General features: G+C 36.2%; 1 protein-coding gene across 3 annotated transcripts in view; it reads left to right on the forward strand.

The window, feature by feature from the left end:
* KIF20B (kinesin family member 20B) overlaps positions 1–16171 on the forward strand; it is a 43823-nt gene that overhangs the window by 15449 nt on the left and 12203 nt on the right. For all 3 annotated transcript variants that reach the window (XM_072870896.1, XM_072870898.1, XM_072870899.1), the window contains 13 exons: positions 701–840; positions 1441–1591; positions 2541–2808; positions 3415–3476; positions 3664–3783; positions 5414–5579; positions 9397–10609; positions 11998–12136; positions 13020–13142; positions 13632–13692; positions 14321–14446; positions 14715–14851; positions 15861–16016. In XM_072870896.1, coding sequence (XP_072726997.1) covers positions 701–840; positions 1441–1591; positions 2541–2808; positions 3415–3476; positions 3664–3783; positions 5414–5579; positions 9397–10609; positions 11998–12136; positions 13020–13142; positions 13632–13692; positions 14321–14446; positions 14715–14851; positions 15861–16016 — 2862 coding nt within the window. The remainder of the gene's footprint in view (positions 1–700; positions 841–1440; positions 1592–2540; positions 2809–3414; positions 3477–3663; positions 3784–5413; positions 5580–9396; positions 10610–11997; positions 12137–13019; positions 13143–13631; positions 13693–14320; positions 14447–14714; positions 14852–15860; positions 16017–16171) is intronic.

Consider the following 16171-nt stretch of genomic DNA (forward strand, 5'->3'; position numbering starts at 1 on the left):
TATTCTCCCAGTTTCCCCTATCTCTCAACTGTTTTTTTGGTCTGATCACCCTTATTCTACCTAGATACAGTGTTAAGAACTAAAAGTGGGATTACTCATTACTTGGTGCCTGTTGTGGGAAAACTATGAAATGTGTCTAAATACAGACTGAGCAGTAAGAATTGCAGATTTCGCTTTCTCTCCTTTTGGTAACCTATGGTCAATGCACAGCAAGTATTACCTGTTTTCTAGCAATACAGAAGACTGTTCCTTTGTATTCTATGCACAAGAAAACTCTGCTGTTCCTTAAAGAATGGTTTTCAATTTTAGTGACTTCTAGGGAAGACAAGGAGGAGGGAACAGAGGACTAGAGACTCTTTGGTGGAGGTTTCATTAATATTGCCCCAAAAATGACCATTTGGAAAACAAGACCCAAATCCTGTGGACCTTAAGCCTGTTTTTTAAGACAACTTCAAGAATTCTTGTAATAAACTTAGTGTTCTTTGCAAATGCCTACTCTGTGCAAACTTAAATTGCTGTGCAAGTACCAAACATAATTCAATCTACTCATGAATCCTCCTGTTTATGAATAAGCTAATAAAAGAACTGGAAGAACTCTTGCCAGCTGGAAGAATAAAGTGGTGTTATAGTGTTTGACGAATGGGAAAAATCTCACTTCTGGGAAACAATTTCTTTATGAAATACTTAATGGTAATTCTAGATGCTGCTGAGTCTCATAGAAGAATTGAAGAACAAACTTATTACTGAAAAGAAGAATAAGTTACTGCTGGAACTAAAAATTCGTGAAGAAGTGACACAAGAATTTACCCAATATTTTGCTGAGAGGGAAATAGATTTCAAGTAAGTTAGCTTTAAGTGGTTTTAAAGTTACTGGTTAAAAAAATCAAGGTAAATTTCCTTATTTCTTAAATCTCTCTCTTGGCCGTAAAGGACCACACTCTTCTGCTAGGCTTACTGCCTCTTAATATATCAGTTTCTGTTTGGACTATGAGTTCAGGAAAAATACTGTGTAGGAAAGGCTTTGATTTTTGGGGGGTGGGTAGGGTGTGTGGAATCTGTAAGCAGTGTTTGTTCCTGTAGAGCTCTCCCTAAGAGAAGAGCTTTGTTGATAGGATGTCTGTAGAAGAGTGACACTTGCAAATTCTTTGGTTAGTGCAGTCTTAATGATACTCCAAACAGGTATTCTGGCTCAAGAAGCTTAGAAAAAAATGCTTGTAGTTAAGGACTACCCATAATCTGTGTATATATTTGTCTTCCCCTTATTCTTCAGGGGTGGGTGTGAGGGAAATGTACTTCTATTTTGGTGTAGCAGCACCGTTTTCTGTATTGTTCAATTGTGCCAAAATAAAGAAAAAACTTTTGTTTATAGGTAGCTGTACTAATAACTTCTTTGCAGCTCATACTGGCTAGCTTTTAGCTGACATTTTCTTCCTACTATAGAGAGTGCCTTTCTCGCGAACAAGAACGGCTTGAAGAAAATTCTGAAAAACGCCTGGAAATCTTCAAGGAACTTGTAAACAGTTGTACTGAAAATGCAGATGAGGAAACTAAATTAAAGGATCAGCCTGGCAGTGAACAAGCTGGACCTCTGGTATTTTTATCCCCCCTGCCAATAACATCCATTTTACTAACTCCCTGTTAATGGTGATGGTATGTCTCAAGGATTAGAGGGATCATTTCAAGGAATTGCATGCTGTGTAACTGTATCCCTCAGCAAGATACATTTTTCACATTTAATAGGAGTAGCTGCTGAGCCTTGGGTATGCATTTAGGAATCTTTGGGGTTTTCTGCATTTCTGCAACGCAAAGTGAAAATTACTGTATACAAAGAAACTGGGGGGAAAGCTGCATTATGGTATAAATTCTATTGCATTAAGTACCTATTTAAAGTATTTGAAGCTGACTTCTTCGGCCCCATACATGGACTGTACTGGAGTGGTCCCAGAGACTTTCCCTCTTAATGCTATTGTAGCTACAACTGAAGTAATCAGAATTGTATATACACTTAAGCCATAACTAGACTCTTAACTTAAGGCCAGCTCTTGTGAGTTTGGAACCTATTTTTTTAAAAAAACAAAGAGGAAAGATATAAAGTCAATGTTTTGAGTACAACTTAATTTGATAAGTTATCACAAACTTATTTCACCTCTCAAACTCTTACTGATGTATGAAAATTTCAGATGCATTCCTTCTAACACTGTTCACTTGCTGTGTTCATTCAGTGTTCTCATCAAGTAAAAAAATACTAGCTTTTATATTAAATTTGGAGGGGGTGCTTTTGTGGTGATATAAAAGGGAATGTGATGGTGGGTCATTAGATGCTATAAAAATAAAGTAGCTATTACTTGATACTGGAGACTTGTGTGTGAAGGTAGACAGAAACTGGCAATCAAATTGCATATGAACCCACAAGATGGCTTTGAAGCCAGAATTAACTGTAGTTATGTTTGAATTCATAATGGTCTCCCAAATTTTCTGTAGAAATAATGGCTATTGTATAACTATTTGCCACTTCTAAATGGATATAAATTATCTTTCAGGAAGAAGAATATAGCATAGGGCCAGGCACCTACATGGATCTTGAGGGCATTATTGATTCTCTGCAGAATGATGTCACTGATATCAAAAAGCAGGCAGAAGAAGCACACAGGTACATTGTGTCCTTAGAGGACCCACAGGAAGCTATAGATTGGCTTGAAAAACAACTGGGAAAAATTACCACTGAACTAACTAAAACCAAAGAAGATCTGACCAAGAAAACCAATGAACTAATCAAAGCTGAAGAAGAGCTGTCACAGAAAACTAAAGGTGAGCTGACTGTAAGTGTGGTGTGAAAGGCAGAAAAAAAAATATGACTGACTACTGTAAAATAGAAATAATAATCCAGTTGAACAGGATTTTGGAACCAAATCATATGTATAGAGGTGATAACCAATTGTTTTGTGTATGTTCAGGTTGAACAATTCCCAGGCCTTGGTTATTTCATTTTTAAGACAAAACTTAAAACTGTCAATTGCAGACTTCTGAATTGTGGGGTAAAATGGGAACACTATTGATTCTTGATTTCATGGTTATATTGTAATCCCCGCACTTCTTTACGTTTTGCTGATGCAGTGTTTTCAGGTATCCTGTGGAACGTTCGTAGAAGAAAAAGTAGCAATACCTCATAATACCATTCTAGCAGAAGTCTCTTGACATGATCTATATTTTATATGGGTTGCAGGGCCCAATTCTCCTAGTCAAAAAACCTAAACAACTTGTCCTAAAAGTCCTTGTCCTAAAAGTAGAAGTCAACATGAAAATAAATCAGTCTATTCAAAAGCTACTGAGGTACCAGAAGATCTGGAAAAATGGATTACTGAGTAAAGTATGTAATGGCTGCTTATTTGATGCAGGCTTCTTTTCCTGTTACAGACTTTGAATTGCAGATGATTAAATTGGATGAGTCTGCTGAGCAACTTAAAGAAGCAACGGAGGTAACTTTCTCAAGGAAAAACCTGTGCAAAATTATTTGCTTTAATACAAAATACCAGTAGCTTAAAATGCTATTATAGTATGCTTCTAGCTTTTGTATCAAGCTTAGCTTAACTGATCTTGCTTCTAAATGCATGGTATAGTTCAACAATTTAACACTGACTGAACTACTATTCTTTCTTTTCCAAGAAAATGAATACACAAAATAAAAGGATTCAAGAACTAATGGACATTGTGGAGCAAAAAGATGATGTTATTACAAAACTACAAGATTTGATATCCCATTTGGAAGAAACCATAAAAGACTATGTGAGTCTTAAACATCTCAATTTTCTTTATACAAAAAAATCTAAATCTATGCTTATAATGGACTTAACTATTTTGGAAAATTGAAATTTTCAGTGAGTAATTGCTACTTGCTTGAAATGGTAGCAGGTGAAGCTGGCATTGAAACTAAAGTTACAGCAAAATGTGTACGGGGGTGTGTGTGAAAAATGGGACTTTTGGAAGCAGTGACCTGGTGTTATTATTGGAGGACTGTAGATGAGACTCTGAAGAGCCACTCTAAAGAAAAAAAAAAACCAAACCTCTCAAACTGGGAGGATTTAAGCTGTGGGAATAGAGGCATTACATCACTACTCTTTGTTTTTGCCTGAGTGGAAGAGGAAGGAAAGGAAGTTTTGCTGCAACAAAAGGTCAAATTTAATTGAAGTTAGAAGTTAATAATGTGAGAAGGACAGTGCTTGTGTAAATTGGCAACAAAAATCAGTGTGTTCCACCCACCACCAACATGCACACACACGTTCAAAGGAAGAGCAATAATATGAGTATATTGAGCAGAGTTTGAACTAAGAGTGGATGGCTAGGGTATCTCTGCTTTTGATGCAATTAATAAAACTTGCAACTGGCTAGCTTACTGCTAGTTGCTGAATGCCAAAAGACTAGCTTGGCTAAATGTATATAGGTTAAAAAAAAATCAAAACATGCAGCTAGGTGGGTTTTTTTGAGCCTGATGTCCAGTAACCTGAAGTAGTTCTGAGAACATTTTAAATGAAACTTAGTCAACACTCTGATCCATTTCTTTCTTTCACTGTAAACTTAAGACTTTGACCATACTTAATCTTCTGTTCCCTCTCTCTGCTCCACAGCAACCTAGCTTTTCAACAGTATGAATGCTCTGAGAGTGATAAGAGTTGTGATGAATGCTTCCTATTACTACTCCTTCCAAGAGCAAGGCTTCAGCTCTGTCCAGTGTTTCTATAAGACTGTGTGGCATGAAATTTAAAACATGATCACAAACCTCAAGTCTGTTCTATAGATATTTTTTTTTTTTTTAAATGAAGCACTTAAAGATGAGTAATTGGTCCTTGGCAACCAGCATGGCTTGCCACTTGTGTCATCTTGCAAGTAAAGTAACTTTATTCTTAGTCAAATACACAGTCTAAAGTATGTATGACACAACTGACTAGGCTTTCAAATTGCATCAGATCTGTCATGACAAAAATGATCTGTGGCTTTGCTGAAGGCGGTTAAAACTCCCAACTCTACCAATTATGACAAGAAAGCAATAAACTTGTAGAGCTGACCATTTGCCCTTTGAACAAATTGGGAATTTCCTCAACTTTTTTGACACTGGAAATTGTTTTGAGGTGGTAAACAAACTCCTCTTACATGCAAGTCTTGTGTTTTGTAGTTTCCTAGTCTCTTGCTCTGTGTTCTGTACAGTGCAAAGCATTGCACTTATTAGTATCTGAAGGTGTACCTGCTTTTGGTTTAGGTAACTGATCTGTAACTGAATTGTTCCTGTGACGACCCCTATATGTTACCCAGATAGTGTGGGGGGGTTTTTTTGTAAAAATACTTGTATATAAAAGATTACTAAGCCTTTTAAGTGCTCACTTTATAAAACTGTAAAGTAATTGATCTTATTTTAACATAGGACAACACTATAACTACCATTAAAAGAAAATGGGCAGAAAAAAACTCTAACAAAGTGATTGAAAGCAGCCAATTCAAGGATTGTGAGGAAACTGTATTGGAAGTGGGAAGAAAACGTTGCTTTGAAAATAAGCCTACTGTGGAAGAAGAGCCACCTACAAAGAAAGGTACAATTTCTACCATCACTCAACAGGGGGTCTTCCAAAAAAACTTGATTACTATTCCAGAACAGAAGCAAAAAGTTATGAAGCATCAACGTTATGTTATGAGGAGAAAATCTATGTTAAACTGTAAATGGAAGTAACTATTATGTAAATAACATCTGTTTTGCAGAAGGTCCTATACTGTTCACTCCTAAATGCTTAAAATAAAAGTTAGTTTTTAGACTCTTTCCTTTCTGCTGCTTTTTCTCATCCGTTAATGTACTTGCAGACTCAGCTGTAGTTCTTAGGCAATTTCTGAACAGTTGTTTTTGTACAAACTTGCTGTTGCTGGACTTCTGGGAAAGTAGCATCTCCTGCTCAAGTTTTTTAAAATTGTCTAAGCAAGCCTCAAAGGTGTCAATGACTTACTGATTGTTCAGCCTTACAGTATGTACTGTGAAACTTGATGTTTCATTCTGTATACATGCTGTGAACACACTAGCTCTGGTCAAGGTGACAGTGCTGGCAAAGGAGAAAATCTTCCCACTTGAATGGAAGTAAAATTATTTTAAGTCTACAGGTGGCATATTTTGTGCATCTCTCACATTTGCACTTCCAATCTTTTTGTTTTCCTTGCTTTATCTGTGAGCTAACCAGCCTTTTTAGAACAAGGTGAATAAACTAGCTGCAATTGAAGACCTTCAAGGATAAGGGTGATAATTAAGTGTAACTTAAAAGGACACCACTACTTATGTTATCCATTTCATTAAAGTCTGTTCATCAGTGAGATTGAGCTATATGGGACTGACTTGTGCAAAATGGTATTTGTAAGATCTGGCTGCCTCTAACTTGACTTCAGGACACTGCTGGGCTTCAGTTTCTCATAGAACTATGGAAAGTGTATGCAAAAGGAGAATGAAAGGTCTTCCCTTTGTGTCCCTTATTTTCTTGCCTTCCTCCTGCAGAATAGGTCCAAGTAAGAAAATTTTCCAGGCATTGTTTGGGTGAGGATGGGATAAAAAAAGAGAAATAAGATTAAAAATGGGAAGCAGAAAATATCAATCTCCATAAAGAGAAATAAAACATGTTGAAAGGAGACTTGTCAAATTCACATGATCACAGAAACCTGAGGATACAGATGGTGAATAAGCCGAATGCTGGACTGTCAGTCATCACATTCTGCAGTGAAAGAACAAGGGCACACTCAATCTAGTAGAAGATCAGTTTAAGTTTATGGAACAAAGCACTTCATGCAGTGGGTAGTGAACTTCTAATATTTGCTGCCCTAGAAGGTGGGAGAGGCCTATAATTTTCAGATTCCAGGAGTGGTTAGACAAGCTAACAGCCAACAGCTTCATACATAGATACTGAAAGGGTTAAGCAGGGATGTATTGTCTTATATTCCTCCAACATTCCCCATTGTTCTATGTCAGGAAAGGTCCGTAGGAAGTGGCTGGGCCTACCAACAGTAGCAAAAGGAGGTAAAATATTAGGCTAGGTCAACTGATGGTGTGTGATCCAGTAGAGCATTTCTGATGTTTGTACAACTTGTTCACATAAGTCTCATATGAAGTCCTTCTTAAGAGAAGCTTCTGTCTGTACCAGACACATCTCTGATTTGTCTCTACTGTCTTTGGTTGGGATGAATATTGGATCCTAGCATGACCATTTGATGGTGCCACCTATATAAATGTTACAAAAGGTGGTGGGAAATTAAGCTGATGTAGACTCCTTGATATACTAGGTAGTAGTACGTTTGTTATAATCTCATGATTGAAGCTCATTTAAACAACCAAAAAATAGAAAAGTGATAGCTCTCTTCAAACAAGAAATTCAAGTGGATAACTAACAGTGCCAATTAATGTCAGCACTGAGATCTTCCTGTTGGGAAGAACAGGTTATTCAGTCACGTTAAATATGTTTCTTTTGTGGGTGTTGAGAATATAAGGCATCTGATTTAAAAAATGAGTTGTTAGATGCTCCATAATTATCAAATTTATTAATATATATATTTACACTTAACAATTCTCATTAAATGTACTTGGCAAAATAGAACAATGAGCACAGCTACGCTGTGGTGACTTTCTCATAGAGTTTAGATATGCTAGTGGCCTATGACCAAAGTTTATTTTGGGAGAAGATAAGTTATCTTGTCTTGAAGTTCAGGTTTTTGTACACTTCTCTAGGACTTGCCTCCCACGTTTTGGGGTGGGGCTTTTTCTTATTACTTCCTACATAAAAGGCTTCTGGACTGAATGTCATCTATCTTCTTGCACTAATATTTATCCTTCTTTGCTGCATGATTGTGGTTGTCAGTACACAGCATCTAGACCACTTCTAAATCCTCTTGTGAATGATCGTAACCTTCTCACTATAGGTGTTGGGTTAAGCTCTGCTACTTGTTTCACCTTGCCACCTTAGATCACAAAATATGTCTTAAGACACCTCAGCTCCTCTCCCTTTTAGTGAGGTATGTAAAATTCATGTCCAGTGTGAGGAATATATAGTATTTTGTCTGATACATTTTCTTGGGACTACACAGCTGGGCTTTCAGAGAAAACCATCTCCCAGTCCAAAACTTTTAATCTTGTAAGATCTAGAAGCACGGCTTTACAAGCCAAAGTAAAGCTGCTGTTGTGTCTGACCTAGCAGGAGCACTTGATATGTCTAATTAGAACAGAAAAGAAACAGAAAAGCAGGAGGAAAAAAGTGTCCTGTGGAATTTGATCACGCTAAAAAATAATCAAAAACCAAAACGTGAATTGATATGGAAAACACTATTGCTAATGCTTTGGTATGACTTTACGTTAGTGACTCTCTAAAACTTGTTGGATCTGTTCAGAGGATGTTTCCATGCAGTACACATGTACCCATGTGCTTAATGCTCCCAAAGTGAGATGACTGCCAAACTCCACCGTACTGTAGTTGCAGTACTCACAAGAATCCATAGTATCTCCCTGCCATAGTATCTCCCTGGAGTACATAGTTGTGATGACCTAATCCTTAGAGATAGTCAGGCTTGATTTTAATACTAAAACATAGCATGCATGTTACTAAATGGACACAGCTGGATTCTAAAACACTTGTGTGAAATACAGCTGGAGTCAATTTTGAAGGTGGTGAAATGCATGTGATTTTAGGTAGAATTGCTCCTGCCAGTCTGAAGCTAATGAAACACTTATGGAAATTTGGAGTTGTGATGGAATGTTGTACATCTTTCTGGGAGAACTTTATATGCAACACATTAGGTGTGGCATAAATAGTTATCCTTATATCTAGTTTAGAACCAATTGCAAAAAGAAGAGAGGAAGGTCCCAAACACTAAGCAAAAAACTTCTGCTGGATTTTTAGCTTCATTTTTAAAGTAAGGGGACATTGAGTATGAATAAAACTTCTCAGAAAAGTATATGATACCATTGCTCTTCTAAATGTAGAATGGGTGATTGTTGGCTGTATTAAAGGGATTGTTGCACTAGTGAAGGTGGAAACTAGATATAACTGTGAATGTTATCTAGCTCATAGGTATTACTACATATTAGTAAAACTAGCTAGATTTTTCTAGTAGTGGTGCAGAGTCAAAGGCTGGAATAGAGCATGGCAAAGTGTTCTTTAAGGCTCCTGAACACCTCTTGCTGCTATGTCTAGAAGCTGAAGGGGCACCTATTGTATGTTAAACTGTTCAGAGGGCTTTAACTACTTCAAGACTTCAAAATACCATATGATATGAGGGTGTGTCTTTCAGATGTTGACTATTTTCCATATAGTAATTGCTATTTGGTATTGCTAGCGACTTGTACTATTGATTTTAATTGACCTCAGCTGTATGGTGGGTTTTTTTTAGGAGTTATGAAGGAGAGTTGGGAAGATGACTCTCTAGAGCACAAGACAACCAAATATGTGAAAACAAGTACTTCTGAGAACTATGCAGAAATACTGGCACTGAAGGAAAGAACTGAAACCTTGGAAGGTCAGCTAGCTGCACTTGAAGAGCAATGCAGAAGAGAAAAAAACGAAAAAGAAGAGTTCAGTGGGCAGATAACAAACTTGCATCTCAAGCTCTCTGCTTCTGAAAAAAGGGCTTCTGGCTTAAGTGAAGAACTTCAGCAGTGTCGAGCTGACTATCAGGAGATAGTTTCTGAACTGGACAAACAGAAAGTTATAAATAGGGAACAAGAAGAAAAGATTATTCAGCTAAATAATGAACTCGAAGGTGCCAAACAAAATATAATTGATAAAGTGTCACAAATTAAAACAATGCAGTCCAAAGTAGATGAGTTGTATAAATGTCACTTAGAGTCTTATGCTATGGATGTTGATTCAGTTAATCTAAAGGATTCCTTAGACTCTCAAAAAGATGAACCAGAGAGAGCTCAAATGAGTCCAGTATGCATGCAGTCCCAAACTGCTTTTACAGCAGATCTGAGACTGGAGAGCTCCTTTCACTGCAGTGTTGAAAGCATTTGGGAAGAATGCAAAAATATTGTTAAGGCTTCTTCACAAAAAAGTCGTCGGATTCAAGAACTACTTCAACAAGTTGAAGACTTAAAGAAGGGACTTCATGACACTGAGAATTATAGTAATCAACTAAAAATAAAATTAAATGAGATTGCAAATCAAGATCGTGAGTCCATAAAGGAAAAAGATCTTATGAATCAGTTACAAGAGCAAATCCAGAAGAAAACCCAGGATTTTGAAAAACAGGCTGCAGAAGATCACAGAGTAATTGCACAGTTTGAGGAGGAAGTTACCAGCTACAAGGGAAAAATAAGAGAGCTTGAATGCCTCTTGGAGGCTTTTACAGCTAAAGATGACAGCATAACAAAGTTAGAAGAAGTACTTAAAGAAAAAGAATCTATTATTTTAAATCTAGAAAGTAATACAGTAGCTCTGCAAGAGAAATGTACCAATTCGGACAAAAAACTGAAAGAATTAAATGATCAAGAAGCAAATCTGAAGGAGGAAGTTGTGCAGTTGATGAACAGCTTGGAGAACATGAAACACTCTCTTCAGGAAAAGGAGAAAAATGAAGATGAGCAAATACAGTGTATAGAACTGTAAGTAAATAATGAGATAACTCATAGCCCTTTGAGAATAGACTCAAGTTAAAACTACCTTCTGTGAACATCAGTTTATTTTGACGTAACATGTCTGCATGTTTATCCCCTTTATTAACCAAACTGAAGTTTTAATACATTACTTGATTTTTTTGTTTGCATATTCTGCTGGCTATGTTTTCCTCACCTGTTTGTATATTCTTTCAAAAATATAGATCTCAATCATGTTGGAACTATTGTAGAGGGAAACAGGAACATGCAAGGAAATGAAGAATTATTTGGGGATTTCTAGTAGTTTTATGTTGCATACCCTTTCTGGAGGAGATCAGACATAATTTAATGTTATATCCTGTAACTTTTATAAAAGCAGGCAATGTTTTCTTTGAAAAGGACTGAAAGGTAAAAAGGAAAAGAAGAAAGAGAAAAAAAAAAGCCTAGGGAGTAAACAGTAAGCAGCTGGTTTTGCTAATAGCTGTTGTAGGTGAACAGAGTCTACTATAAGAACTTGAAGGACTAATTGGGTGTAGGTGGGTAGAACTTCCCTCAGCCCCCTCTACTTTTTAAATCTTCAAGAAATAAGAGATTGAATGTATCTGAGAGATTACATTTGCTATATGGTAAGGAAATTGCAATCATGTAAAAATAGCTTTAAGATGCTATGTAGCCCTACTCCTGACTAGGGTTTCTTTAGTGCCATATCTGTTGGTACCTGCATATACTCTAAAATACAATTTAGCGTGAAGGTCTGGGGATCCCCAGCCCTGTGCTTGTAAAGCTTTGAAAGGTTTTCCTTTTGTGAGGCCTTGTTTTGTATTGTCAGTTATAGAATCTAAAATACCTTCTATTGGTTTTAAAGTAAAAATCTAAGATGTCTTACTGTAAACTCTTTTAAATAAATATGACCATTTAAAAATAAACCTGTCAAACTTCTTAATTACTTTGTAGCATTTGTAACAGCAGTACTTGTTGCAATGTTATTGGTTTTTCTATTTTCTTTTGATTTTTATTTATTTTGATCCTTGCAAGGTCTGGGATGTAGATATCAAGCTTAAACTTACTTGATATTAACCTTGTTCCTTTTGTTACTTAGTAAGGACACCTAATAATAAAAAGGGTCACTCTACTATGCTTAGAAAAATAAAATTTAAAAAATTGCAGTGTTCAGAAGTGAACCTGAGCAGTTTGTTACTTCAGGGTCATATAATAAGAAGCTGAAATCCAAAAGTAAAATTATAAAGCTTGTTGTTAATCTGATAGATCTGAGATTCTACTCATGAATAAAACCAGTAAAGAGCATCAGTTAATGTGTAAAAGCTGTTTAACATGTGTAACGTAACACGTGATTAGTAACACTAATGTGATTTATGTCTCTTAATTTCTAACACAAGGCTACGTAAGGATCTTTCGGAGACCTCTGCCCTTGTACGGAGTTTGAAAAAAGATTTGCAGAGGAAAGAGGAAGAATATACAGATTTGAAAGAGAAATTTTCTGATGCCAAGAAACAAATTCAGCAAGTACAAAAAGAGGTCGGCAGCCATAGGCCAAATGTTTCTTCTGCAAGTTTATGCTTAGGGTTCTGTTATTAAAACCTGTTTTTGCAAATGTCAAGCTATGAATGTTAAAAGCGATTCATAATAATGCTATTTTGAGTGACACATTTAGAATAACAGTGACTCTTAAGTTACATTGCCATTGAAGCTGTAAGCTAAAGATAAGGCCACGTTTCAAAACGTGGATTAGCACAGATATTGAAGAGGGGAAGTAAACTTTATTAAAAAGGTAATAATACACTTGAAAAAGGTTTGTGAAAACTATGGCTAATCTGGTTATGGAGGAGGACTTTATAATCTTTATAACAACAGTAGCCTTACGTGGTTATTTGTGCTGACTTCAAAGCCTCAGACTTCAGACTTGTGGAAAATGCTGATCTCTGGGAGGAAAAGATGGATTAATCAGAAAAGGAAAGCACTAACTTCTAGAGACTTTAAAATCTGAGCTATGTTTTCTATTAAGCTATGTTTTGTTGTGGGGTTTTTTTGGGGGGTTTTTTTGGGGGCAACTGAATTTATAGTTTGATTAGGCTATTTCCTGGTGGGTTCTTTGGTGTTTTGATTTGTTTGGGTTATTTTGGCGTGTTGTTTTGGATTGGGGGGGGGGGGGGGGGGGGGTGTTGTTTTTTTTTGTTGTTGTTTTTCCCCTGCCAAATATAATACTCTATTCTATAGTGCAAATCCTTCCCTAGGAAGGACGTACAGTATAGTGCACTTCTAGCCTCTGAAATTTAGCTAAGATGCTTGCAAAAATTTGACTCTTAATTAAAGTATTTGGTTATTTAGATAACTTACAGAGATTGTAAAAGGCTCATAGCTAAATGTTAGCTTTGCTTGCTGTCTTTGTGCATTGTTACAGGTGTGTACAATGCGATCTGAAGAGAAATCCCTGAGGAACAAAGTTAATGAACTTCAGAAAATTAAAAACCAGTTTAGTGAAGAATTAGAGATCAAACAGCGCACAATCCTGCAACTTAAAAAGGTATTTTATTTTTTAAAAAAATTTTACTTGCTCTTAATTTTTTTTTAACTAATCCATTAATGAGGCGAGTTTTCCAAGCAACAGGAGAAAGCTTACAGAAATTGGAGTAAAAATAAGAGTAGCCAGCTGAAATTAGTTTTAATGGACGAATGAAAGATGTTTAAAGAATGTCTCACTGCAGGGCATTGTTGAGTTGTTTTAAATAGAGTAATCTGCCTAGTAAGTACATACTTAATACCTGCAGATACTCTGATTCTGATTAGTGACACTTAGGTATGTTAGTAGTAATGTTTTCCTCTAAGCATTTTTTTTTAATCAGCTTGAATGCTCCTTTACTCTATATGAAAAACTTATTTATTCTGGACTGTTTGTCTTAAATACTTTATTCATTACTTATTAAAGCTCAGAATGAAAAGCTACTCATTTCTAGCATGTATATTTGTTTCTTTCAACATGTTTGCTCTAATTTCCTTTCAATGTGATATTTAGGAGCAGTTGAATAATGAGAAGCTGGAAGAAATCTCCAAACAGTACGAGAAAACATGTAAAGGTCAGAAAAAGGCATTATTGTTCGTTTTTTTTTTTTTTGTGGTGTGGAATAGCAACATAATGAGTTGTCATGTTGTTAACAAATTTGGAGTGTCTTGTATATTTATATTTTAAAATACTGAGAAACTCCAACCTGGACATTAAAATGTTAGTCAGGAACTAGATTTTATTGAATCATTATTACAGGTATGATTGAAAGCAGAGAAACAGTCTCAGAATAAGAAACATAAGCCCTGGAGAAAGTGTGGATTTGCTGTATCAGTGTTAACTTCTTAAATGTTGGTGTTTGTTTGCCATTTTAACAAAATCAAACACTGAAACATGAACTAGCACAATAACGATTTCTGCAGGTTTGATAAACATTTAGCAGTTGAACAATTATTAGTTTCTTATATAATACAAGCCATAATCTGACTGACCTTATACTGAAACACGCTCACCTAAATCAAGTTGATGAGAATCAATTAAGAATTTTTGATTTGGATAGTTCAGTAGAGATGCTCTATTTCTTTCTAATAGAGCTTTTGATCTCAGGGAATGGGGGAAACGACTTGTAATGAAGGCACTTTGGGAGACAATGGGGGGAACTGGGAGGGGGCTAATCTGTAAATTTGTTTTCAAATCTTCAGATCTGTGTGCAAAGGAAAAAATAATTGAAGATATGCGGATGACATTAGAAGAACAAGAACAAACTCAGATTAAACAAGACCAAGTGCTTGAAGCCAAATTAGAAGAGACCAACAGATTAGTTTTGGGTAATCTCTCCATGGAAAGGGAGCAGGGAGGCAAATTTGTTTTGGATGTATGGTGATAGCTGCTTTAAAATTCTGGTTTTATTTGTTGACTGTTATTTAGGAATTAATTTTATGTAGTACACAACAAACTTCTAACAGTTAAAGGCTTCTGTTGTCCCTTTGTGGTCATAGCTGATAAATCCAAGTAACTTTAGTAGAAGGATGTGAATGTGGTCAAATAGGCATTTGAAACTATATGTTATGTAACCTCATTTTGTGTACTGACTAGAACTGGAAGCATGGAAGCAGAAATATAGAGAGCTGAATAACCAGAGCGATAGTGACTGGCAGCAAAAGATGAGCAATAATGAGGAGAAAAACATAAACAAAAATGAGGAATTAATAAAGCTGCAAAAAGAATTGAAGGTAAAATATGGTGATGTAATTCATACTTAGTTTTAAAGCCATAACTTTTATTTAGGTGTCTAAATATTTTGTGTTGCTGTCTTCAATAGCTAGGGCATGATATGGCAAGTTGTTACAGTGCTAAAGGAAACCTCCTCTAAAAGCTGTAGTGCACCAGTGCAGCAAATTCTGGATGCAGTGTCTTCGTAATATACGGCATCACTGATGCCTGATAGTGGAGCACACCCTTCCCTATGTTATGCTACCATGAATGGCGTTTCTGTAGCTGGACTCCTCTTACAATTGTCTCAACCAATCCAACTCCTGATATCCAATCCGAACCTCTTTCCTGTCAGTTGCTTGGGCAACTAAATCAAACTCTTTCAAGATCTTGTGCTTGCTGTATGACCTGTAAGCCCTTCCTGTTAGGCTGAGGATTTACCTCTAATTCTCCTTGGATTAGAAAGTAGACTTTTTTTCCAAGCAGCTTTTCAGGTGCCTTCTGTCTTATGTGGGAGAATGTCTGACAAGAGGTTTGATTGTGATAGAAAAGGAGGCAAAGTTGCTGTGGATTGAAGAGCTGTTCTTAGGTACGCACTATCTCTGCCTACCATTCAAATGGTACTGCATTCTTTGCCTTTCAGTCTTGAAGTAGAAGTAAGTTTTCTAACATGTCCTGTAAGGCAGCATAAAAGATTGGGAATTTGTAAGTTAAAAGGATATCTTTACCATTACTTTTGGTGTAACTTTTATAGTGTTTGTGACTTACCCAGAGCATTTTTAGAGGAAAAAAAATCTGTTCCATGAAGATGTGTCAGTCTGAATAAGTAGTGCTGAAAATTGATAATTTTTTTCCAATAGAGAAGAAAAAAAGAGAATTTAATACTTGGGAATATGCTGGAGTAAAATTGTGCTAGTATTTGTTATCTTTTTGAAACAAATACATTTAATGTTAATCTGGATTTTAAGACTTTTTTTTTTTTTTGCTTAACCTCTACCTATGGTTTTATATCTGGTTTCATTAAAATAGGAGAATGAGGCAAAGTATCGAACTGATAGAAAGAAGTGGCTGGAGGAAAAAATGGAACTCATAAGACAAGTAAAAGAAGCTGAGAGCCATCGCAACAGAGAAATGAGAAAATTTGCAGAGGACAGAGAACGTCATGTAGAACAACAAGCAGAAATTGTAAGTGACTGGAGGTCTCAGCAGAGTCCTCTAGTGTAAGTCTTCAGTACAGAGCAAATCTCATGTCAGGTGACAACAGTGCGGGCACTTGAGGGTAGCTGGCCTTTGTCAAAGTCCCCTTGCTTTATCACATGGCAAAGCCTAGATAAGATCTT

This window comes from Ciconia boyciana, chromosome 8 (assembly GCF_034638445.1).
Source record: "Ciconia boyciana chromosome 8, ASM3463844v1, whole genome shotgun sequence".
Classification (NCBI taxonomy): Eukaryota; Metazoa; Chordata; class Aves; order Ciconiiformes; family Ciconiidae; genus Ciconia; species Ciconia boyciana.